A 24750-nucleotide genomic window follows, 5' to 3' on the forward strand; every position below is an offset into this window, starting at 1 on the left:
AGGAGTTGGAGTCAGGAAAAATGTGTTGACTCCTCCTCCAACATTTTAAATTTAATTTAGTTTTTTTATTTAAATGAAAGAAAATTTATTTTATATTTATTAATTTTTTTAAATGTTTTTGTATTTTGTTATAATTCATTTATTTTAAATACAAAATGCAACAATTTAATTTATTAAATATGTATCAATAGTTTTCTTTGTAGTATTTGTATTTAGATTTTAAATTATTTTGACCCAATTGAATTTGAATATTTTTGATTCATTCCTTTAGGATAATAAAGGAATGAATCAAAAATATTAAAATCTGTTCTAAATAAGTAGTCTATTTTACTGAATGAGCCAGACTAATTGATTAGAGTATATATTTTTCTTTTTTGAACAAGGGGCTGAAGTAGCTAGATCTCACCCTTTTTAGTTGTACTAACTTTTCTGGAAAGGTGAAATTGAAGTGCAAAAGCTGTAGAATAAAGATATGTAGATGTAGAATTTTATTGCTCCCCCATTTCCTCTTATTAAATATTTGTATTAAAAATTAATTTTTTTATACAAATAAATATTAATGTAAGTTAAATATTAAAAAACGAACTATAAAAATATTTGGGTAAATGCCCAGGGCTCCTGTCAGAGTTCAGAGTAGGGTAACCCCCTATGAGTGCCTCTGACCCCCAAAAAATGACTTGGTATTTAATTTTGCTTGAGTCAGAGTCAGCCTACTAAAATTATCAGGAGTCAGAGTCGAGTAGTTTTTACTGACTCCACAGCCCTTGTACAATGAAAAACCAAATTTGGTTTTTAAAGGCCTGACTATTGTTCAATGAATAATTAATACAAACTTGATATATATGCCATTCTTAAGGCAGTATAAGTATTGTTAACAGTAAAATATATTTATTATTTTTTTATATTTTATATGATGTATTATGATATAAATTAAGGCTTCTCATTGGAATTTTTTACTGTTACAATAATAATTCTTTCCATCTAGTTTTATTTATAATGTTATTTTCAAATCATCTAATTTAAAACAATACGAATAGGTTATTGACAAGTTAAACTGTTTTCTAAAATGCTTGATTTATTTGAATCTTTGTGATAATAGTAATCTAAAACTTAAATAATATAAAATATTTAAAACTTTCAAATGAAATAAATAAGAATGTCATTAATTAATTTTTCTAATTAAAACTAATTATTTATGTTTATCATCATCAATTATTCTGTCTTTGATGATCACACTATGATTAATACAACAGAAGTATCTGTTGCTCATTATTTTGGCATTTAGTCACCAAAAAGTTTGTTAGTACTTTCTTAGGATTTATTCATGAACTTGTAATTAAAAGATTGAGCATTATTATTCTATTCTTAAATATCAATAGTTTTTTTAAATGACAACTGAATTATTTCTAAAGAAATTATTTTAAAATAAAAAATATCTAGTTTATTTGAAATTAATTTTATAAATGAAAAGAAAGAGAAATAATAACATTAAATTAGAATCATCAAAATTTTATATATAAATAAATAAATTAATATTTTTTTTAAAACTAAAGTAATAATGTTGCATAAAATGTTGCATAAAATCTCTGCATATTACATTTTTAAATCATTGTAATAGTATACCTGTTAATTATGATATTGTGGTTTTTATTATATATGTATTTTAAATAAAGTATATTAATCATATATTTATTGTTAGGAATGAATAGTAGCCATGACATATTAAGGAATCAAATATTAGATTTGGAAAAGCAAATAACAAGTAAAGAAAAAACTATTTCTTATTTGGAACAACAAATGCAAAGTATAGTACAACATCGTGAAGAAGAAGAAAGTAAATTAAAAAGTAGAATAGAAATTATGGAAAAAGATTTGCAAAAAGAGAAAACTTTGATTAAAGAACTCCTACATCAAGTAAGTTCATTTTAATTGAAATTATATTGCAATCATGATTTACATACAGATTGCATTCCTGGAATGTGTTTGTATAAACAAAAGATTTGTATAAATGAAAAACCAATATCTCAAAAGAAATGCATTAAAATTCTTAAGGATATTTTCTGTCAATACAAGGCCTCTCATGAGAATGTTACACTTTGAGAAATAGGTGATACCAATTTACCAAATATAGTAAGTTACCTTTGCATTGCAAATTGAAGGAAATTAGTTTGTGATTGATCACTGAAATCGGAATTCAAAATTACAAAAATCATCCAAACTGATTTCTTGGAGACATCACCACTTTAAAGCAATTTGTCAATATTGTCAAGAAAAGAATGTTTATTATCTGTATGAAACCTTCATTGATGTTAGTCATATGGCTTCCAAATGTTGGAAAAACAGTACAGTGAAATCTTATCAAGGTGCATTTCTTCATGGGTTGTCAACTAGATTAAGCCATCCAAATGGTTGTGGAAAAACTTAATCTGTGTCCATACAGGTAATAAAAATGGATTTGTGTTCTCCTACTTTTTTCATCAAATGGCAATTGTGATTATTATCAAGAAATGAATGATTTCTGCTTTGAAGAATGGTTCAAAATACTTATTACACTTGTTCTGCGTGTTATTGTTATGAATGATGCAAGGAATCACAGCATTTGCTTTGAGAATCTGTCCACAAATATGTGGAGAAAACAAAATTTGTGATTGGTTAACTAAGAAAGGAACCATGGTAGTCAGAATAATTGAAAAGAGAATAGTTGAAGGTGATAAAATAGAGGAGCTGAATTATTTGAGTTATCATGCTGATGACATGTCTAAAGCAGCAAACCACACAATATTATGTCTACCACTATATCATACAGAACTTAACCTGATTGAGTTAGCCTGGAGTCAGCTCAACACTTTTTTTTTTCCACATCATGATAAAACTTTCAAGTTGGATGATACCAGAATTTTATTTGAAGTAAGTATAAATGTTATCAACCAGTCCATTTGGTCCTCATTTGTCAAGTATGTGTTAAAAATGTAAAAGAATCTTAAAAATTGAACTTTTCTTCTGAAGACATTGTTGTGGATCCAATGATCATTAATTAATATGGACTATCAGACTAACAGTTCTGAATGGAACTGAACAGGATTGGAAGATGATATTNGCCGATTGCCAACAACTGACGCTTCCTGCAGGCGGGAAAAAATTCAGGGATGTGCATGACTGTCCCCTCCACAACTCCACCAAAGGAAGCCTCTCGCGCATCATTGGTTTACGCGGAAAAAAAAAACGTCCGATACTTTTTGAACAGACCTTGTATGCTTAGTTATGAGAACAAAATCCATCTTTGTAAGTTGAAGAGGTTGAACAGTAGACTTCAATTCTGATTGATGTGTCAGAATTGAAGTCTGCATTTTTGTTGTGAGGAAAGAATAGTAATCAACAGGTGGAAAGATGCAGTCACTAATTAAAAAGAGATTTTGTATGAAAAAAGACAGGATATGAAATGTAATGAATTTTCTCCTGGCCATTAGAAGCACAATTCATTGATTTTTCTTTAGAAATTAGCCTCTCATGAGAATGTTACACTTTGAGAAATAGGTGATACCAATTTACCAAATATAGTAAGTTACCTTTGCATTGCAAATTGAAGGAAATTAGTTTGTGATTGATCACTGAAATCGGAATTCAAAATTACAAAAATCATCCAAACTGATTTCTTGGAGACATCACCACTTTAAAGCAATTTGTCAATATTGTCAAGAAAAGAATGTTTATTATCTGTATGAAACCTTCATTGATGTTAGTCATATGGCTTCCAAATGTTGGAAAAACAGTACAGTGAAATCTTATCAAGGTGCATTTCTTCATGGGTTGTCAACTAGATTAAGCCATCCAAATGGTTGTGGAAAAACTTAATCTGTGTCCATACAGGTAATAAAAATGGATTTGTGTTCTCCTACTTTTTTCATCAAATGGCAATTGTGATTATTATCAAGAAATGAATGATTTCTGCTTTGAAGAATGGTTCAAAATACTTATTACACTTGTTCTGCGTGTTATTGTTATGAATGATGCAAGGAATCACAGCATTTGCTTTGAGAATCTGTCCACAAATATGTGGAGAAAACAAAATTTGTGATTGGTTAACTAAGAAAGGAACCATGGTAGTCAGAATAATTGAAAAGAGAATAGTTGAAGGTGATAAAATAGAGGAGCTGAATTATTTGAGTTATCATGCTGATGACATGTCTAAAGCAGCAAACCACACAATATTATGTCTACCACTATATCATACAGAACTTAACCTGATTGAGTTAGCCTGGAGTCAGCTCAACACTTTTTTTTTTCCACATCATGATAAAACTTTCAAGTTGGATGATACCAGAATTTTATTTGAAGTAAGTATAAATGTTATCAACCAGTCCATTTGGTCCTCATTTGTCAAGTATGTGTTAAAAATGTAAAAGAATCTTAAAAATTGAACTTTTCTTCTGAAGACATTGTTGTGGATCCAATGATCATTAATTAATATGGACTATCAGACTAACAGTTCTGAATGGAACTGAACAGGATTGGAAGATGATATTTGATTGATTATAAGGAAAATCCTTTATTTTTATTAGTGTTATCTAGCAACCTTGTTTTATTATTTTTCTTGTAAAATACAATTTCAATAATAAAAATTTAGTAATTCATGAATTTTATCATAAAGGTTATAAAATAATTATAGTTTACAAATAACTACAATCTAAGACCATTGTTTTTGTACAAATCTAATCCAATACAATAAAATGCAATACAGTTATGTTATAACCCCATAATTTGTAAGCATTTTGTTGTATTGGATTAGAATTGTACAAAAACAATGGTCTTAGATTGTAGTTATTTGTAAACTATAATTATTTTATAACTTTTATGATAAAATTCATGAATTACTAAATTTTTATTATTGAAATTGTATTTTACAAGAAAATTAGAGATAGACACTCAAGATCCAGTACATTGGCTCCATTTTTATTCTGGGAAATACATTAGTTATTAATTGTAAGTACAATATAGATGTATCATATCTGTTTTCATTGCATTATAAACAACTTACTAAAGGAAACTACAAGGCCACAGGTTGAATACATGGGATTAAATGAAAAACATGTTGCAAAACTTTGCTTTATGCATATATAAATATGAAAGTTGGGTGTTAAAGTATAAAAATTTTGCCTTTAAAAATAATATTTATAAATTTTAGCAAGAATTCTTGATGTAATATTTACTTGGATATTAATTCTTACAAATATTTTATACCATACAACTTAAACTGCTTATCTAAGAATTAAGCTATTTATTTTAAAAATCAATAAATAACTTTGTTTTGCTGTGTGGTTGAAGAAAAATTAAAAACAAAACTATATTGTTAAACACATATGGTAAAAATATATATTTTTTTAACATGAATTAAAAATATGTGTAGGTTTCATTAATTATCATAAAAAGTTTAATATACATAACCTATTATACAAATTCATTTTCAGTCTATTATTAATGAAAATATACTTTCAAATAAATTTTAAAATGATAATGTAAGTAGATTATATCATTGTAAACTAAGTAGAATTTTAATCTTTTAATTTTATAAAAGTGTATTTTAAAATTTAATTATATATTTTCTATTGTTAAAATAATTATATATTTTCTATTGTTAAAAATTGTGATTCCTATATAACTTATATAGTTTATTAAATTCAGAATAAATAAAAATGCATATATGTTAATGCACAGTTACAAGTACAGTAATGTTACTATATGTCATTCAATTATACTTGATTCTCAAGTTACACATTTGAAATGTGAGATTTTAAAATAACACAACAATGAGTATATTTTAAATATGCATATTGTTCAAAATACGTCAATGATTCAAAATTATATGCTCTATATACTGTAGTTATGCCTTTGGCCATTAACAGTGATGTTTACATTTGTCATAACATTCAGATGATAATGACTTTAAAAATTTGTTATGATAAACATTTTAAAGAATGTTTAAGTTTTTCAGCTATTCTATTCTATTTGTTTTAACTTGAAGGGACTATGCAGATCTTCCAGCTTGGAGAAGATCTGCATAGTCCCTTCAAGTTAAAACAAAACTTTCCATAATCAAATTTTTTTTATAATTCACAATGAGATCTTCATTTACATGCTATGATTTTTAAATGTACAACTATTGAACTAAGCTAAATTAATTCTAACAATCATCTGTTTTTATCTTTTTAAATTGGTTTTTTTTCTAACTATTTGTTTTGTCTTCCTTCTTGCCACTACATTTTGTTTTCATGTCTTTTGTTGTTTTTGAGAACCTTCCAAAAGTTAATTCTTGTTTTGTAGCTATCTTTATTCTTTGTTCTTAATTTTAGCTTATTCTAGCTTATCCAAATTATTTTCATTTTATGCATGTTACTTCATGTTATATATTGAGACTATTTATTTGTATGCTGAGTCATATATTTCTATAGTGTGTTAGTAGGATCAATTTCATTTGTGCTAAATTTCAAAGTCATTATCATAAAAATACTATGCTATGGTATTTACTGTTATTTTTAAATAACAAAATTTATTTATATTATGCAAAATTTAAAATACATGTGACATACTCAGAACACAATCCTTATGTTCCTCATGTTATTTGAGAATCCACTATACTTTTAAACTTGTAATACAAAATTATTGTCAAAAAATAAATACAGTAAACAAATTATATATAACATATATATATATAAACATTAACAATACTTGGAATATATTACATTATATATATACCAAAAAACATTTTAGTTAATTTTTATATTTATTATATTTGATTGGTATTATCAACATTATATGAACTCTGATTTAACTTATTTGATATCTTTCAATTAAGTAATAAATACAGTAGAACCTCAATTATTCGGACTAATTGGGGATGAAGGTAGACCGGATAAGGAAAAATTCAGATAATCGAAACAAATACTTTAATTTGTCTTTTAATGATAATACAACACATAGTATTGATATTTGTGTTGTAACATTTATAACAGGTTATTGCTGTCATTCCTTAATCAAAAACTGAAATGCAATGTGTGTCAAGACTTTTTATTTATGGATGGATTAAACTGCCTCATACGACAGTAGTTTAATTTAGTGTGGGGAAGTTTGAAATATCCAAAACAAATCCCCATATTAATTACTACTTACACATATATAATTCTTTAAAAAAATGTTCGACAAAGATAACGAATCAAAATTTATGCAGCTGAATAATCAATATTTAACATACATTATCATGCAAATAATTTCTTCAAACCATGCTTTTCTTATTCTTCATTCTTGTGAAAAGCATACAACAAGTTAAATGCCACTGACAGAAATGGCGTATTACCCCAATTTTACATGCCGTGACCATAGTTATTTATAGATCGTGGTATATATATTATATATATGAAACATCACTAGAGCAATCTCTTTATTTATTTATTTTTTTATGAGGAAGTCATGACAGCTAGAAAAACTTCGCTGCCGATAGATACATTACATTTGCTTTCATGTAAAGAAAGTTTTGTTTGGTTTGATACAATACATCAACGCAGTAAAAAAAACTTGGGCTATTCAGTTCATTCGGGGCACAATAGGAAATAAGGTAATATGGCAAAGGATTACCGAACAATTAGTGCGTGCTTTCAAAATGTCGGAAAAGTAATACGAAGTTTGGCCATTGCTCCGAGAAAGAATATTATAAATTATCAGTGGCGTGCCGTCCTTGGAAGAGGTGGAAGCGCCGCTTCCCTTGTATTTTCTAAAATATAAATACATATTGCGCGATTATTTCCATATTTTAACGTATTTTGAATTAATTAAAATTAATATTTTATTATAACCGTATTATGTATCTTATTACAAATTTGCGATTTATGTATCCGTTGTCATAAAAATTTCTTTCCACTTGTTTTCCATGACTACAAATATTCAAGTGCAAAGTAACCGGTTTCAACTTATTTCTACTCAAGAAGTAAAGTAGTTGAAATTAAACCTTTTGCCATTTTATAATAATTAAAAATATGAAAAGTTTATATAACAAAATCTCATAACAGATGGCGCCATACACAATTTTATTTATTATAATTAAAAATATAAAAGCTATTTTCTAAATAAAATCTCTCAACAGCCGAGAAAGTTACGCAACTCTTTGCTATTGATAGATTTTTTTAATAAAAAACAGTCACATTTTTTGAAACGAACGATTTTTTTTCTCAGTTTCAATAACAATTATAGAAAATCTGGCTTCTAACCCCTTGTGAAGAATGGAAACCGAAGGCAGACGGTGGTAGGGAGTCTGTCGATCCCAATCCGTCGTCACTCGGGGGATAGAAACGTGAAAAATGCAGATATTTAGCCTTAAAATTCAAAAAGAATCCATGACGTCAATCGCATTCGAATTCGTTGCGAGCTTTCTAATCTCGCAACAATTGCCGTTTCTATGGAAACGCGTATTGTTGCAACACGATTTTGCGTCAGTTTGCACGTTTTTCGCTTGCCGGACGAACGTGTGCGCTCTTTGCTGTGGTTTCTGCTGTGTTTTTTGCCCTTTTTACGTGGTTTTAAGAAGACTTGTGGACGCCGACATTACACCAAGTAAGATTTTAATTAGAATTTNATTATATCAATTTAGATAAAACCAAGCATAATTAAAGATTATAGTAATGAAATGTCTGACATAGATCATTCAGGTCAAATGCTTTCTTATTTAGTGTAAGAAAAACCATCGTGTGGCCAAACACATTGCATTATGTATTTTCAAATTAAATTACTACACATCTTTATCTCAACACTGGACAACAATACTAACAAAAACTCTTCCTAACCTGTTACCGGTGTGTTCTTCTTCTAAAACTCGTAACCAACCAAAATAGCTCTTTACTAACGTTTTCAAACCCCAACAACAGTTCTTCTTCAGGTATTTCGAATCTCTGATAGAAATGCAGCTCGTAAAACTTCAAATTCGAAAATATGTACGTTCTAATACACGCTTCTCATTTACGTCATTGTTTGTCATACACAGTCAATTTCAATACGGCTATCATAAATTACTGTTCATAAGTGCTTGCCAGGCTACTGATAGCATAATCTCTTCTTTATGATTGATGCATTGATTATCCCTAAGGTAGCTAAATATATGCTGGCCGCCTCCAGCCACTTGATATGCTGTGTGTGCCGTGTGGTGTGTATAATTCTGGCTTTCTTAAATTCAGGGTCTATATTTGGATCCAACACATAAATTGCCAGAGCCGTCATATTTCTTTGTTTCTGAATATCCACAGCGTGTTCTTTCAGTCTAATCTCTAAGGATCATTTGGTGGAGCCCACATACACAAGATTTCTATCACATCTGCAATCTATAATCGGTATGCTGTAGACCCCTGACAGCTTATCCTTATCTAGTTGATCTTTTCTGTTGGTTAGGATGTTAAATATCAAAGCACATCTTTTGTAGGCGATACGAATGTGGTTCTTTTTAGCTATCTTGCCATATAGTCTCTAATATATGGATTATAAGTGACTGGAATAATGTTATCCATATCTTGTTGTTCCTTCTTTTGTGGTATGTCTTGAGCTGGATTTTGGTATCCATGTATTAACTTGTGTATGAGCTTGCTGTATCTGTGCTCAGAGGCTATTCGATGTGTAAGCCTTAGCTCCAACTGTAGGGCTCGCTCAGTAAAAGAGTGTGTGTGCTCTCTTAATTAGGGCTTTAAATGGCAAAACCTTATACTGTGGTGGGGTCACATGACCTTACTGGTATGTATATGCCCTTTGCTCCTAACTTTCGGTACACTGTAGTGTGGATTACGGCCTCTTCTACCTTGATGTCAATATCTAGGAAGTGTACATTCGTCTGGTGTGCTTGTTCTATTTCTATGGTTAATCCATATGTGTTATCATTCATAGTGTCACGAATAGGTTATTGACAAGTTAAACTGTTTTCTAAAATGCTTGATTTATTTGAATCTTTGTGATAATAGTAATCTAAAACTTAAATAATATAAAATATTTAAAACTTTCAAATGAAATAAATAAGAATGTCATTAATTAATTTTTCTAATTAAAACTAATTATTTATGTTTATCATCATCAATTATTCTGTCTTTGATGATCACACTATGATTAATACAACAGAAGTATCTGTTGCTCATTATTTTGGCATTTAGTCACCAAAAAGTTTGTTAGTACTTTCTTAGGATTTATTCATGAACTTGTAATTAAAAGATTGAGCATTATTATTCTATTCTTAAATATCAATAGTTTTTTTAAATGACAACTGAATTATTTCTAAAGAAATTATTTTAAAGCATTCCTTGATTTTGTAGAAAAGAAAATAATCTTATTTATGTTTATAAAAGAATGAGAAATTTATCCAAAATTGCATTATATGTATTGTTATTTAAATTACATAAAACAAATAGTTTTTTAGTTCATCAAAGATANTTCAGATAATCGAAACAAATACTTTAATTTGTCTTTTAATGATAATACAACACATTTTCTTTTTGATGACATATCGGTAATATTAAAAATAAATACTGTATTTGAATTGTGATCAAATTTTCAAGAAACAAACGTTCGTATTGAATTTGGACTACTACTGACCAGTGCTAACAGACTACCTATTGTTTAAAAGGCCCTCTGGTGGTGCAAGAAGATGGATTTTATAAAACAAAAAGCAGTTAAAACTGCATTTTTATGAATAAAAATTTGACAAACTATTTATCATTTTATGGCGAGCAAAACTTTTTCGTCACATTCGCGACTTTTAAGTAATGCATAAACCTTTGAGGCGCGAGGCATAGATGGTGGCCCATGTTGCCCATACACCGCCCTTGGTCATAGAAATGATGTAATTTGAATATAAATTATTTATAAATACGTATATCAAGTTATATTTTTATTATGACGCAAAATATATTTAAGAGTTTACGACCACTGTGCTGGGTGAGACGTTGTTGAAACAAAAAAGTTATGCATTCCATCACGTACATAAACAGTTTCGTAATTTGCCAAGTGCAAATCAGCAAATTCGTAAAATTTTTGTTTATTTGAACAATCCGGATAATCGAAAATCTGGATAATAGAGGTCCGAATAATCGAGGTTCTACTTATTTAAAAAATACTGTAGATGTTCTGCTATTTTCCAATGTTTCTGGTTAAGAGTCTGTCATTCTACAGAGGCAAACAAGATGTAGACATAAAACTAACTGTTATTTCTAAATAAGTCTAGTTGTCAATATTAATTTAGCTAGGTTTTTAGATTTTCACAATGTTTTCTAAATTCTAGTTAAAGTTTATCAAGGATAATGGAATCTATTTATATGAAATTTAATTCATTGTCTCAATCTTTCTTTTGCATCTATTCCTGCCAGAAGTCTAATTAACGTCGAAGGATGATAATTAATCCTTCAGGAAAAATATTTCTTCATAGGCAGAAGGTGAAATCATTTTCTTTTTAGCATTCCGGTAGCAATGTTTATTAGCTGTCATAAGTCTACTTGAATGCCAAAAATGGTAATAAGATTAATATAGCATCTGTAATTTATAGCTATCCCTGTGAGTTTTGTCTGACCAAATTTCATGTATTATGAAAAAGCCCAAACATAGAAATTGTCTCAAAAAAATTATAAAATTATGCAGAACAATAATGTAAATTTAAACACCAGAATGTTAACAGCAGAATGCTGGGAATTCTTTGTTGACCATATAAGTGGCTCTTCAATAAGTTGACTGTTAGAATGCACTTTGTGTACTGTAAGCCCCACTGAAGAGGCCGTAGGCGAAATGCATTTGGGAAGCTTGTTAGTAATATTGTAAATAAGTTTTTTCTCTGCAAATTATTTTCTTTTTTATACCTTTTTAACTCTTTTTTGGAAATTTTATAGTCATTATTGGCTTGATATTTTTTAAAAATTGAAGTTATATATTATCCAAAAGTCAGAAGAGAAAGAAAAATATAAATTTTTTTGTATTTTTACATTTATGTAAGAAGGAAACAAAACATAGAAATTGTATTTGATTATCAGAAATAACAATAGAGAACTTTTTTGTATAAGCTAGGACTTTGTATTTTACAATGCAGGACTGTGGAGTTGGAGTCGGGAAAAATGTGTCAACTCCGACTCCAGCATTTTAAAACTTAATTTAGTTTTTTTTTTATTTAAATGAAAGAAAATTTATTTTATATTTATTAATTTTTTAAAATGTTTTTGTATTTTGTTATAATTCATTTATTTTAAATACAAAATGCAACAATTTAATTTATTAAATATGTATCAATAGTTTTCTTTGTAGTATTTGTATTTAGATTTTAAATTATTTTGACCCAATTGAATTTGAATATTTTTGATTCATTCCTTTAGGATAATAAAGGAATGAATCAAAAATATTAAAATCTGTTCTAAATAAGTAGTCTATTTTACTGAATGAGCCAGACTAATTGATTAGAGTATATATTTTTCTTTTTTGAACAAGGGGCTGAAGTAGCTAGATCTCACCCTTTTTAGTTGTACTAACTTTTCTGGAAAGGTGAAATTGAAGTGCAAAAGCTGTAGAATAAAGATATGTAGATGTAGAATTTTATTGCTCCCCCATTTCCTCTTATTAAATATTTGTATTAAAAATTAATTTTTTTATACAAATAAATATTAATGTAAGTTAAATATTAAAAAACGAACTATAAAAATATTTGGGTAAATGCCCAGGGCTCCTGTCAGAGTTCAGAGTAGGGTAACCCCCTATGAGTGCCTCTGACCCCCAAAAAATGACTTGGTATTTAATTTTGCTTGAGTCAGAGTCAGCCTACTAAAATTATCAGGAGTCAGAGTCGAGTAGTTTTTACTGACTCCACAGCCCTTGTACAATGAAAAACCAAATTTGGTTTTTAAAGGCCTGACTATTGTTCAATGAATAATTAATACAAACTTGATATATATGCCATTCTTAAGGCAGTATAAGTATTGTTAACAGTAAAATATATTTATTATTTTTTTATATTTTATATGATGTATTATGATATAAATTAAGGCTTCTCATTGGAATTTTTTACTGTTACAATAATAATTCTTTCCATCTAGTTTTATTTATAATGTTATTTTCAAATCATCTAATTTAAAACAATACGAATAGGTTATTGACAAGTTAAACTGTTTTCTAAAATGCTTGATTTATTTGAATCTTTGTGATAATAGTAATCTAAAACTTAAATAATATAAAATATTTAAAACTTTCAAATGAAATAAATAAGAATGTCATTAATTAATTTTTCTAATTAAAACTAATTATTTATGTTTATCATCATCAATTATTCTGTCTTTGATGATCACACTATGATTAATACAACAGAAGTATCTGTTGCTCATTATTTTGGCATTTAGTCACCAAAAAGTTTGTTAGTACTTTCTTAGGATTTATTCATGAACTTGTAATTAAAAGATTGAGCATTATTATTCTATTCTTAAATATCAATAGTTTTTTTAAATGACAACTGAATTATTTCTAAAGAAATTATTTTAAAATAAAAAATATCTAGTTTATTTGAAATTAATTTTATAAATGAAAAGAAAGAGAAATAATAACATTAAATTAGAATCATCAAAATTTTATATATAAATAAATAAATTAATATTTTTTTTAAAACTAAAGTAATAATGTTGCATAAAATGTTGCATAAAATCTCTGCATATTACATTTTTAAATCATTGTAATAGTATACCTGTTAATTATGATATTGTGGTTTTTATTATATATGTATTTTAAATAAAGTATATTAATCATATATTTATTGTTAGGAATGAATAGTAGCCATGACATATTAAGGAATCAAATATTAGATTTGGAAAAGCAAATAACAAGTAAAGAAAAAACTATTTCTTATTTGGAACAACAAATGCAAAGTATAGTACAACATCGTGAAGAAGAAGAAAGTAAATTAAAAAGTAGAATAGAAATTATGGAAAAAGATTTGCAAAAAGAGAAAACTTTGATTAAAGAACTCCTACATCAAGTAAGTTCATTTTAATTGAAATTATATTGCAATCATGATTTACATACAGATTGCATTCCTGGAATGTGTTTGTATAAACAAAAGATTTGTATAAATGAAAAACCAATATCTCAAAAGAAATGCATTAAAATTCTTAAGGATATTTTCTGTCAATACAAGGAATCAGCAACATGACAGTTTTAACCTTAATTTATAATTAAAATTAAGAAAAGTTTTGTAACTAACATAAGTAAAATAAAGTGAAAGTTATTTATTTAATACTAAAAAAAATAAAGGTAACTTGTAAGTATTATTCTGTAATCTTACGAAATAATGTGTAAAATAACATGTCTAAACATCATAGTGTAAAATCTTAAGTTCAATGTTGTAAATTTTTTTATACCTTGCATGAACATATAGCATTTTATTTTGACTTTTATATACAGAATGAAATTTGTTAATACTAATGTTTTAACATGTTGACTGCCAGATTTGCATTGTATGAAATGTTCCCTATTGTCATTTTTATATATGCATGTTATTGTATGCAATTTATAACATTTACTTTTTAGCTAAATTCATAACAAAAACTTATTTTTGCCAAACAAAACATGTGAGTTAACATGTAGTTGGTGTATGAAATAGGCTGAGTATTATATCAATTTAGATAAAACCAAGCATAATTAAAGATTATAGTAATGAAATGTCTGACATAGATCATTCAGGTCAAATGCTTTCTTATTTAGTGTAAGAAAAACCATCGTGTGGCCAAACACATTGCATTATGTATTTTCAAATTAAATTACTACACATCTTTATCTCAACACTGGACAACAATACTAACAAAAACTCTTCCTAACCTGTTACCGGTGTGTTCTTCTTCTAAAACTCGTAACCAACCAAAATAGCTCTTTACTAACGTTTTCAAACCCCAACAACAGTTCTTCTTCAGGTATTTCGAATCTCTGATAGAAATGCAGCTCGTAAAACTTCAAATTCGAAAATATGTACGTTCTAATACACGCTTCTCATTTACGTCATTGTTTGTCATACACAGTCAATTTCAATACGGCTATCATAAATTACTGTTCATAAGTGCTTGCCAGGCTACTGATAGCATAATCTCTTCTTTATGATTGATGCATTGATTATCCCTAAGGTAGCTAAATATATGCTGGCCGCCTCCAGCCACTTGATATGCTGTGTGTGCCGTGTGGTGTGTATAATTCTGGCTTTCTTAAATTCAGGGTCTATATTTGGATCCAACACATAAATTGCCAGAGCCGTCATATTTCTTTGTTTCTGAATATCCACAGCGTGTTCTTTCAGTCTAATCTCTAAGGATCATTTGGTGGAGCCCACATACACAAGATTTCTATCACATCTGCAATCTATAATCGGTATGCTGTAGACCCCTGACAGCTTATCCTTATCTAGTTGATCTTTTCTGTTGGTTAGGATGTTAAATATCAAAGCACATCTTTTGTAGGCGATACGAATGTGGTTCTTTTTAGCTATCTTGCCATATAGTCTCTAATATATGGATTATAAGTGACTGGAATAATGTTATCCATATCTTGTTGTTCCTTCTTTTGTGGTATGTCTTGAGCTGGATTTTGGTATCCATGTATTAACTTGTGTATGAGCTTGCTGTATCTGTGCTCAGAGGCTATTCGATGTGTAAGCCTTAGCTCCAACTGTAGGGCTCGCTCAGTAAAAGAGTGTGTGTGCTCTCTTAATTAGGGCTTTAAATGGCAAAACCTTATACTGTGGTGGGGTCACATGACCTTACTGGTATGTATATGCCCTTTGCTCCTAACTTTCGGTACACTGTAGTGTGGATTACGGCCTCTTCTACCTTGATGTCAATATCTAGGAAGTGTACATTCGTCTGGTGTGCTTGTTCTATTTCTATGGTTAATCCATGTGTGTTATCATTCATAGTGTCAACAAAAGCCTTGATGTCCGGTATTTCTTTCCACAATATGATAATATTGTCGACATATCTTTTATATAAAATAATGATATGCAGGTGGTGTGGGAGGACCTTAGCTTCAAGTTGTCTAATCACCATCTCGCATAAGTCCCCAGAGACCGGACTACCCATAGGGACTTCTCTTTCTTGCATGTACACATTACCCTTGAACTGGAAAAAGAATTGTAACACAAAAGATGTGCCATCTCAAGAATTTGCTGGTGTAACGTATTATTGTTGAGGATGCAGAGTAGTAAATCTCTGATGGCGCAAAAGGCAGGTGAGAGTAGGATTGATGGAAAAAGCAACTTGAAATCCAATACTGTGAGAAACCTATGTGGTACGGGGATCTGTTTGAGGGTGTCTAGTAGGTTCACAGGGTCACTCAGTATGTACAAATAATCTTCCAAGTAGGGTGTGATAAGCTTGTGGGCAAACTTCTCCAGTTCATATGTTGGGGCTCTGGCCTTATCTTTAACAGGGCAAAGTTGCTGCCCTACTTTGTGGATTTTCATGAAGGCAAACAACTTTGGTGTATCGGGTGAATCAACAATGATATTTCTCATTTCCAGTCTCTTAGCAACTTTAGTGTTTGCAAAGTGCTTAACTCTAGCTTGTAGTTTATTCACTGTATCTCTTTGTACAATGTCAGAACTGGTATGCTCAATGTGTTCCAATAACAATCGATCATATGTACTATGCTTCATAAGGACCATAGCCTTGGACATATTTTCAAATTAATTATATATAAATTCACACATCCTCTTCCATAAAAAAATGGCATGAAAGATCTGAAATTCAGTGGAAAAAATCATTAGATGTTTGATTGGAGATAAAATGCCAAACATTGCAAAGAAAGTTAAAATGAAGATGAATTTCATTAAATAGAGCAGGTGTGGCCAAACTTTTATCTCTTAGGGGCTACTTTTTTGGTAAAATGTAGTCTTCGGGCAACTATGAATATGGGCAAACAATTTTAGGATTTTTATATGCGCATGCATTAACATTCATTTGCATTGTTCATCAGGATAAATACAAACAGTATAGGTACGTTGCACAGACAGTCTATTATTGTAAAAATAAATTATCGAATTAAGATTTTTAAACATTAATTTAAGTGAAAGCAAATTGTTTAACTTTGCAGGCTAATTTCAAAACCTTTGCGGTCAACCGCGGTCTACGTGTTGGCCATCCTTGATATAGAGGCTATAAACCATCCATTGAGAAAAACAGTATTTGTCCAGGCCATGTCAAGTATGCACAAAAGATAAGAATACTACAAAACATACTATTATTGTCTAGTGTGCCAAAAGAAGTCTGTTCTTTGTGTTAGTTTACAAACAAACACATTATTTTCATAAGTTATAATAGCACTGTTTTGATTACTTAATATTACTTTTTCTGTGAGTAAATATTCTGTTCTGAGGTGCTATATCTTATTTTTTTATTCTTATATCAGATACCAACTACCTATTATTTACATCTATTTGCTACTGTTTGCTCATTTCAAGACCACCAAAGGCAAGACCATGTTTTATGAGATAACTATGAGTTAACTCATAATTGACAGTCAACATGTTAAAAGATGTATTTCAAAATTTTGCAAAATAAGAATCAAATAAATTATGACAAGTATATTCAATTTTTACATAAATGAATTGAAATCTGTGTTTTTAAATAATTTTATAATAGTAATTATTATTATTAAAACAGAAATTTCAAGAAAAAAGAGAGAACAGTCTGCTAAAGAGACAAATCACAAGTCTGAAATCTGGATTAGAGAAAGCAAATCAAATAGCAGACTCAAGACAAAATGAAATTGCAAATATTAATAAAGAACTTAATATTAAATATGAAATGGAATTAAAACACAGGTCAGATATGGAATGTTTGCAAACTCAGTACCGACAGAAACTATCAGCTTTGGAACAGTTACAGAAGGAAGTAGATGAAATGAAAGGTCGGGATCCTGCATTAGCCGAACAAATAAAGGTTTGTTTTGTTTTTACTAAATAAACAATTAAAATAAAAATAAAGCTTAATTAATTATTAAGATCCATTTTTCATTACATAGAGCTTATTTAATTAATTAAGCTTTGTGATATGCTGAAAAATGTGTACTATGGAACAGCAGAGAAATAAAAATAGTCTTCAACAATTTATAGAAAAGATAACTGGAAGGCTAAGGCTTTAACTGTCTTAGCCTGCCACTCTGGGAACCTGGGATCAAATCTCAGTGAGCAACTTAGGAATTTTTCATAGGCATTCAGAAATGTTGGACCCTATCTCTCACCAACAAGTGCCCATTGTGGGCCTGGCCAAACTTACAGTGCGTATGGAATAAAGGGCAGAAAGAGCTAAAAATTAAAAAAAAAATGGTTATAGGAAAAATTAGATGTGGTTTTTTTGAAAATCTTTATAAAATATATATATACAAAGTGATGCCTTTTTAAAACATATATATATATATATATATATGTTTTAAAAAGGCATCACTTTGTTTATTAAGCATCTAATCCAGTGATTTTCAATCTATGCACCATGAGAACATCCTAAGGTGTGCCGTGAAAGTTTTTGAAGGTTATTAAATAAACTATTTTGGAAAGAAGCCCAAAGAACAATGAGTGTACTGTACATGTCAAAATTAAAACCTCTTTGAATTGATTATATGAGTTTTTCATTGTTATAATGAATAAATATATACATAATGTAGTAAATTCATAAGCAAAATTATATGAGCATAACACCAGGTTATTTCATTTTAAATAAAATTTTCTTTAAATCAAAAATTCATTTATAACTAGCCATATTTAGTTCAAATTAACTTTTCAGCTTAGAAATAGAAAGACATTGGGCAGGTTTCTAAAGGCAATTATCTAACCACTTTTAAATGCAAATTAAGACTTCATTTTAATTGCTTTTTTGATGTAAATGAAAATTATTAATTAAAATAACCATTATTGTAATCTGCTGCTATTTTAAGGAACAACAATACTGTTTTATTTAATTCACAATAAATATAGACAAAAAGAATTAGGTTAAGTGGCAAGTAATATGGTGATAGATTACAAACACAACTTTAAATCACATGAATTTTTCTATGGAAATTTGTGCTGAAGAAATTTAATTATAAGTACAAGTGTGCTGTGAAATAGAAAAGGTTGAAAAATACTGATCTAATCTATCTGGTAACCTTTGAGTAATAACTGAATAATAAAAAACTGAATTTTTGTTAATAAAAGTATATTAAGAAATACAGTGGTACCTCGGTATACGTCTGCTTTAGAATAAGTCCAATTCGGAATACGTCCTGTTTGGACGAAACAAATTTTGCTCGGTATACAACTTTTGTTTGGTATACGACATAATTCAACTATACGCGCCATCAATGAACAAGTAGCACTATCGGTGTACTAGACCAGACTAGACGTTCGCGGTGCAACGGTTTATAACTTTGTTTAATTTCTTCTGATTTTAATTCGTAAGTAAAATTTTATTATTTTTATTAATCACGAATCGCAAAAAGGCAAATGAAAAGCGACAGAAAACTAAAAAAATTACTAGAATTACAATGGAACTGATGAAAGAGATTGTTGAGAAATACGAAGGTGGCACGCCTGTTCGAGATTTTAACTGTTGTTTACCGTATTCCGAGAACGACGATATGGACAATCGCGAAAAATAAAGACATTATTAAATCTGCTAACGTTGCGAAAAGAGTTAAATCAATTTCTAAACAGAGATCGAAGACATTAGATCATGTCGAGAAATTGCTTTTGCTTTGGATAACTGAAAAACAGTGCTGGAGACAGCGTATCAGAAGCAATTATTTGTGAGAAAGCTAAAAAGATACACGCTGATCTCACGAAAAATCAAGCAGGAACTAGCCAGGAAAGCGAGGTGTTTAAAGCCAGCCATTTTTTTTACACGAGAACGGATTAATCATTTTTACATTACTTCTTATGGGAAAGGTTGGTTTGGTATAAGTCCAAACATCGGGAACGGATTAAGGTCGTATACCAAGGTTCCACTGTATACAGTAAATCAGATATCTTCTATAGTATGAAAGAATTATGTAAATTGATATGAGAATTCTGTATGAAAAATCAGATCAAAAACAAAGCAACCTGTCTGCAGATGTGGGGGAAAAAACACATTTCAAAATACTATAATATGGTGGCTGGTATGATGGAGGAAACATCTTTCCATTATAATATAAGCATTAGAGTTAGTATATAGTTTTAAAACTTTAGTTTTCTGGTGTTAATAACGTAAAATTGCATAATTCTCTATATTTACATTTGCAATATATCCTAGATCAATTTCTGCAGTTGATACTGATGGTTAGTCAAAAGTGATGACAGATTATATTTAAATATTAATAGTCTTTCAAATAAAAATGAATTCCAAATTTGTTCGATTTATCGAGAGTATACTGATTGCATAACATAAAATTCATAAGATCATTTGAGAATAAGAATCATAAGATCATTAATTTAGATGTTTCACATCTAAATTAATGATCTTATTCTCAAATGCAAATTGACCAATCAGATCTTAGTCTTTAAAATTTTTAGATTTTGAAAATTTTAAAATATACTAAACACATCTGTGTTCAACTGAGATATTAAATGTCTTCATGATTACAAAAAACAGAAAAATTATTTTTATTGGCACTTGCAGTGCACATTTGATGATTCCCACTTTGAAAACTATAACAGTTCAATTTTTACCATCAAATACAACTTCTAGATTGCAACCTTTAGATCAGGGAATCACTTAAAACTTTAAATTATGATCAGAAAGCTATCATATGAAAGTTGTATATTATATTGAAGATGTAGCGTGTAATTTTGGAGTGAACTTGCTAGATGCAATGCACATGATTAAGTTTGGAATGTAAATCCACAAAGCATCATTGCAAATTCCTTTACAAAATCTGCTTTTGTAGATGCTTTAAGTAAATCAGAATTTGTTAACTGTATTGAAAAAGACTAGGCCAATCTTATTACAGCAACAATGGATAAAAAAGTGTTGTTAAATATATTGTCAACATCAGCAATGACTTAGTTGGATTGCAATATGAAAATATTGTAGACCTGTCATCTGTTTGTCTGTCTTTCATTAACCTTGAGAACAGAGTTAGATAGATGAAAGACAAAACCAGATATGGGAACCTTAGGGGCAGGAGGCCTTGATTAACTATATACGAACTTCTGATGCAAATCAGAAGTCATGTTATTTCAATTCACAAATTTTCCCCTGAAGGTGTTAGATAGTTGATAGGCACAACTCTATTCTTAAAAGAAAAGTATGGTAAACAGGGGCAAGTCACTACTAATTTGAGGTGGAGAGCAAATATTTTAAATTAAATAAATTAAAAATATGATTAAAAATTGCAGCCCAGCATTGTGATGACGTCACTATAAATAATTGCTTGTTGTCTGCAGATACTTATCCAAAGACTATGTCATTGCTGAAGTAAAGAAATAAGTGATTAAGGTGAAGAAGAAATACATCCTGTCAAAGATGAATATCCTGCTCTACCTACTTGAGAGCTTTTCTCACTTCCCTACAAAGGGAAGTGAGAAAAGCTCTCAAGCTTTTAAGGAGCTTTCTAGAAACTATATCATTCATAAAATAAGTTGCTTTTGAGGCTAACTACAGTAGAACCTCGATTATCCGGACTAATTGGGGATGAAGGTAGTCCGGATAAGGAAAAATCCGGATAATCGAAACAAATACTTTAATTTGTCTTTTAATGATAATACAACACGTTTTCTTTTCGATGACATATCGGTAATATTAAAAGTAAATACTGTATTTAAATCGTGATCAAATTTTCAAGAAACAAACGTTCGTATTGAATTTGGACTACTACTGACCAACGCTAACAGACTACCTATTGTTTAAAAGGCCCTCTGGTGGCGCAAGAAGACGGATTTTATAAAATAAAAAGCAGTTGAAACTGCATTTTTATGAATAAAAATTTGACAAACTATTTATCGTTTTATGACGATTAAAATTTTTTCGTCGCATTCACGGCTTTTAAGTAATGCATAAACCTTCGAGGCGCGAGGCCCTTTGGACCGCGAGGCATAGGCGGTGGCCCACGTCGTCCATGCCTTACGCCGCCCTTGGTCATAGAAATGATGTAATTTGAATACAAATTATTTATAAATACGTATGTCAAGTTATATTTTTATTACTACGTAAAATATATTTAAGAGTTTACGACCACTGTGCTGGGTGAGGCGTTGAAACAAAAAAAGTTATGCATTCCATCACGTACATAAACAGTGTCGTAATTCGCCAAGTGCAGATCAGCAAATTCGTAAAATTTTTGTTTATTTTGAACAATCCAGATAATCGAAAATCCGGATAATGGAGGTTCTACTGTATATTGAAAACATTGAAATAATGAATCATCAATGACAAACTCATGTAACATACTTTTTCTGTTAATAGTGTCAATGTTTTGTTATTTTTTATATTAAAACACTTCACACTTTTTCCTCCAGCAATTTATTGTTTCTATGGTAACATTTTCAGACATTTAATGCCCATCTTCAGACAATCATACATGTTGCAAACTTAACATGGAACATTACATAATTCTGAAAATCTTGAAATTTCAGAATTATGTAATGTTCCATATTTGAATTTTGTAATTTGTCAATGAGATATTATATTTAAACTTTGGAATTTGTGTGTTCTTTTTTTGGAATTTAAGTTGTGATATTTTAGGTAGTTTTCTGAACATTGAAGTTAAATACATCTGAAAACATTACTGTGGAAATACAAGGGTAGGCTGAAAAGTAATGCACACATGCTTGTAAAACAAGATTATTGTCTCCAAGTGATTTTTTCTTGTATTAGAGGCAGCCTGGCGCCAATAATCTTGCAACATGACAACGCTCATCCACACACCTAGCACGCGACTGGAGATGCTCTGCGAAACCTGAAGTTTGAACTGATTCTTAGCCCTCCTTATTCCCCAGATCTTGCGCCTTGCAATTCCCCCCCCCTACTCAGGGAGACCTCAAGGGTAATCATTACACCTCAGACGATGAGGTGAAGGCTTCTGTCAAGTCCTTGATTCAAGAAAAGTCAGAAGAATTTTTCAGTGACGGAATGAAAAAACTTGTTACACATTGGGAGAAATGTGTTAGCCTTAATTAACGGTGACTGTGTTGAAAAATAAATATATGATTTTGAAGCTTAAGAATGTGCTTTAATGTACTTTTTGTCCAATATTGCTATTTGTTTTTGTTCGTGTTTTACAAGCATGTGTGCATTACTTTTCAGTCTACCTTCATAATAAACTGCTGGAGAAGAAAGTATGAAGTATTTTAGTTTAACAAAATTCAGTTGGAATCTGTGGCTTATATATAATATATATATTATTTTGTATTGGGATATTTATGATCCCATTAAAATAATGAAATATTGAGTTATGGAAAGTACTATTAACTTAACATTTTCTGGTCCATCTACTTCAAGTTATTGAGGGTACTATAATAATAAATTCAAAATCCAACTTTAACATTTTGCTTAACAATTTGTTCAGCTGCAGAAATTTATGTAGGATATCATCTCCACATTAATATTAAACTTGAAATTGTTGTTTTGAATTGTATAAATATTAAAATTTATTACATGTTAATGATTTTAAATCTTGTTAAATTTTAAAATATTCTAATTTGAATAAAATTCTTCTTTGTATATTCTATTCTTATTCAAAGTTTTGTGGATAATATGGTTGTAACATATTGAAAACATTTGAACAGTATAAACATGAAAGTTATGCAAATTTGTGTTACATTTATTAATGTAAAAAAACTGTATTTTTTTATATTATATTGTAGTATAGAAAGATTGTAGTATACATTTATATGAATTGTAAAATGATATTTCATAGAACTTATCTTCATTAAAAATCTTATTAGTTATTTCACTTATAAATAGACTATTTTTAATTGATTCATTTTGGAGTATCTTATATATTAAACAATCTGTCTCAAGATATTGCAAGATTAATCCTTTACAATTCATTCTCATTTTTATTGTATATCTGACAATATTGTGTTAAAAATAACATTACTAATTGGTGCTAATTAATTTCTTCCTGTGGTATGAATACATGATAAAATTTTCTCTAAAAGTTTATTGCCTTTTTTTAGTTTATTATATCAAAATTTTTCAGCCACAGAGATTAAAGATCTTCATAGTTGATATTATTGAAAGAGAATTATTTGATTAAAATTGTTTTTTTTTAAATAGGATAAATTTTTTATTGTTAAAAAATAAGTTGTTTAAATTAGACAATATCATTCCATATAAATAGTTGTTCTAGATATTTCAGGAAAAAGAAATGAAATGTATTGAAGATAAAAGATTCAAAAGAGCTTCAGGCTCTAGTACTTTTGAAGAATATGTCATCATTCATTTAACTCATCAAAGATCAGTTAAATTTAAGAAAGAAAATTTTATAAAATTTAAAAATTCTGAAAAACAAAACTCTTAATTCAATTAACATTATCATATTCAAATATATCAGTGACTTCCTTTTAACATATTTAATGTTAAATTTTATCTGAATTTGTTCAATTAATTTTGCAATGTACAGTATATATAAATGTCTGATGTTATATATTGAAATATATCTAAAACTATGCATTTAAGCAACTTAATTAGTAATAACAATAAAGTAAACTGAACAACTAAACAATACCCATAAAGCTTCTTTTAGCTTAATTTCCGAAAGACAAGAATAATAATT

The 24750-nt window shown here is 29.1% G+C and overlaps 1 protein-coding gene across 1 annotated transcript in view; it reads left to right on the forward strand.

Moving 5' to 3' along the window:
- The window catches only part of LOC111618330 (golgin subfamily A member 3-like), a 71408-nt gene that overhangs the window by 44772 nt on the left and 1886 nt on the right, over window positions 1–24750 (forward strand). Inside the window, exons 6-7 of the mRNA XM_023359827.1 lie at window positions 1700–1914; window positions 17682–17960. Of these exons, the coding sequence (XP_023215595.1) occupies window positions 1700–1914; window positions 17682–17960 (494 nt within the window). The remainder of the gene's footprint in view (window positions 1–1699; window positions 1915–17681; window positions 17961–24750) is intronic.

The sequence above is a fragment of the Centruroides sculpturatus genome, unplaced genomic scaffold (genome assembly GCF_000671375.1).
Source record: "Centruroides sculpturatus isolate CEXI.00-Female unplaced genomic scaffold, Cexi_2.0 scaffold92, whole genome shotgun sequence".
In the NCBI taxonomy this organism is placed as follows: domain Eukaryota; kingdom Metazoa; phylum Arthropoda; class Arachnida; order Scorpiones; family Buthidae; genus Centruroides; species Centruroides sculpturatus.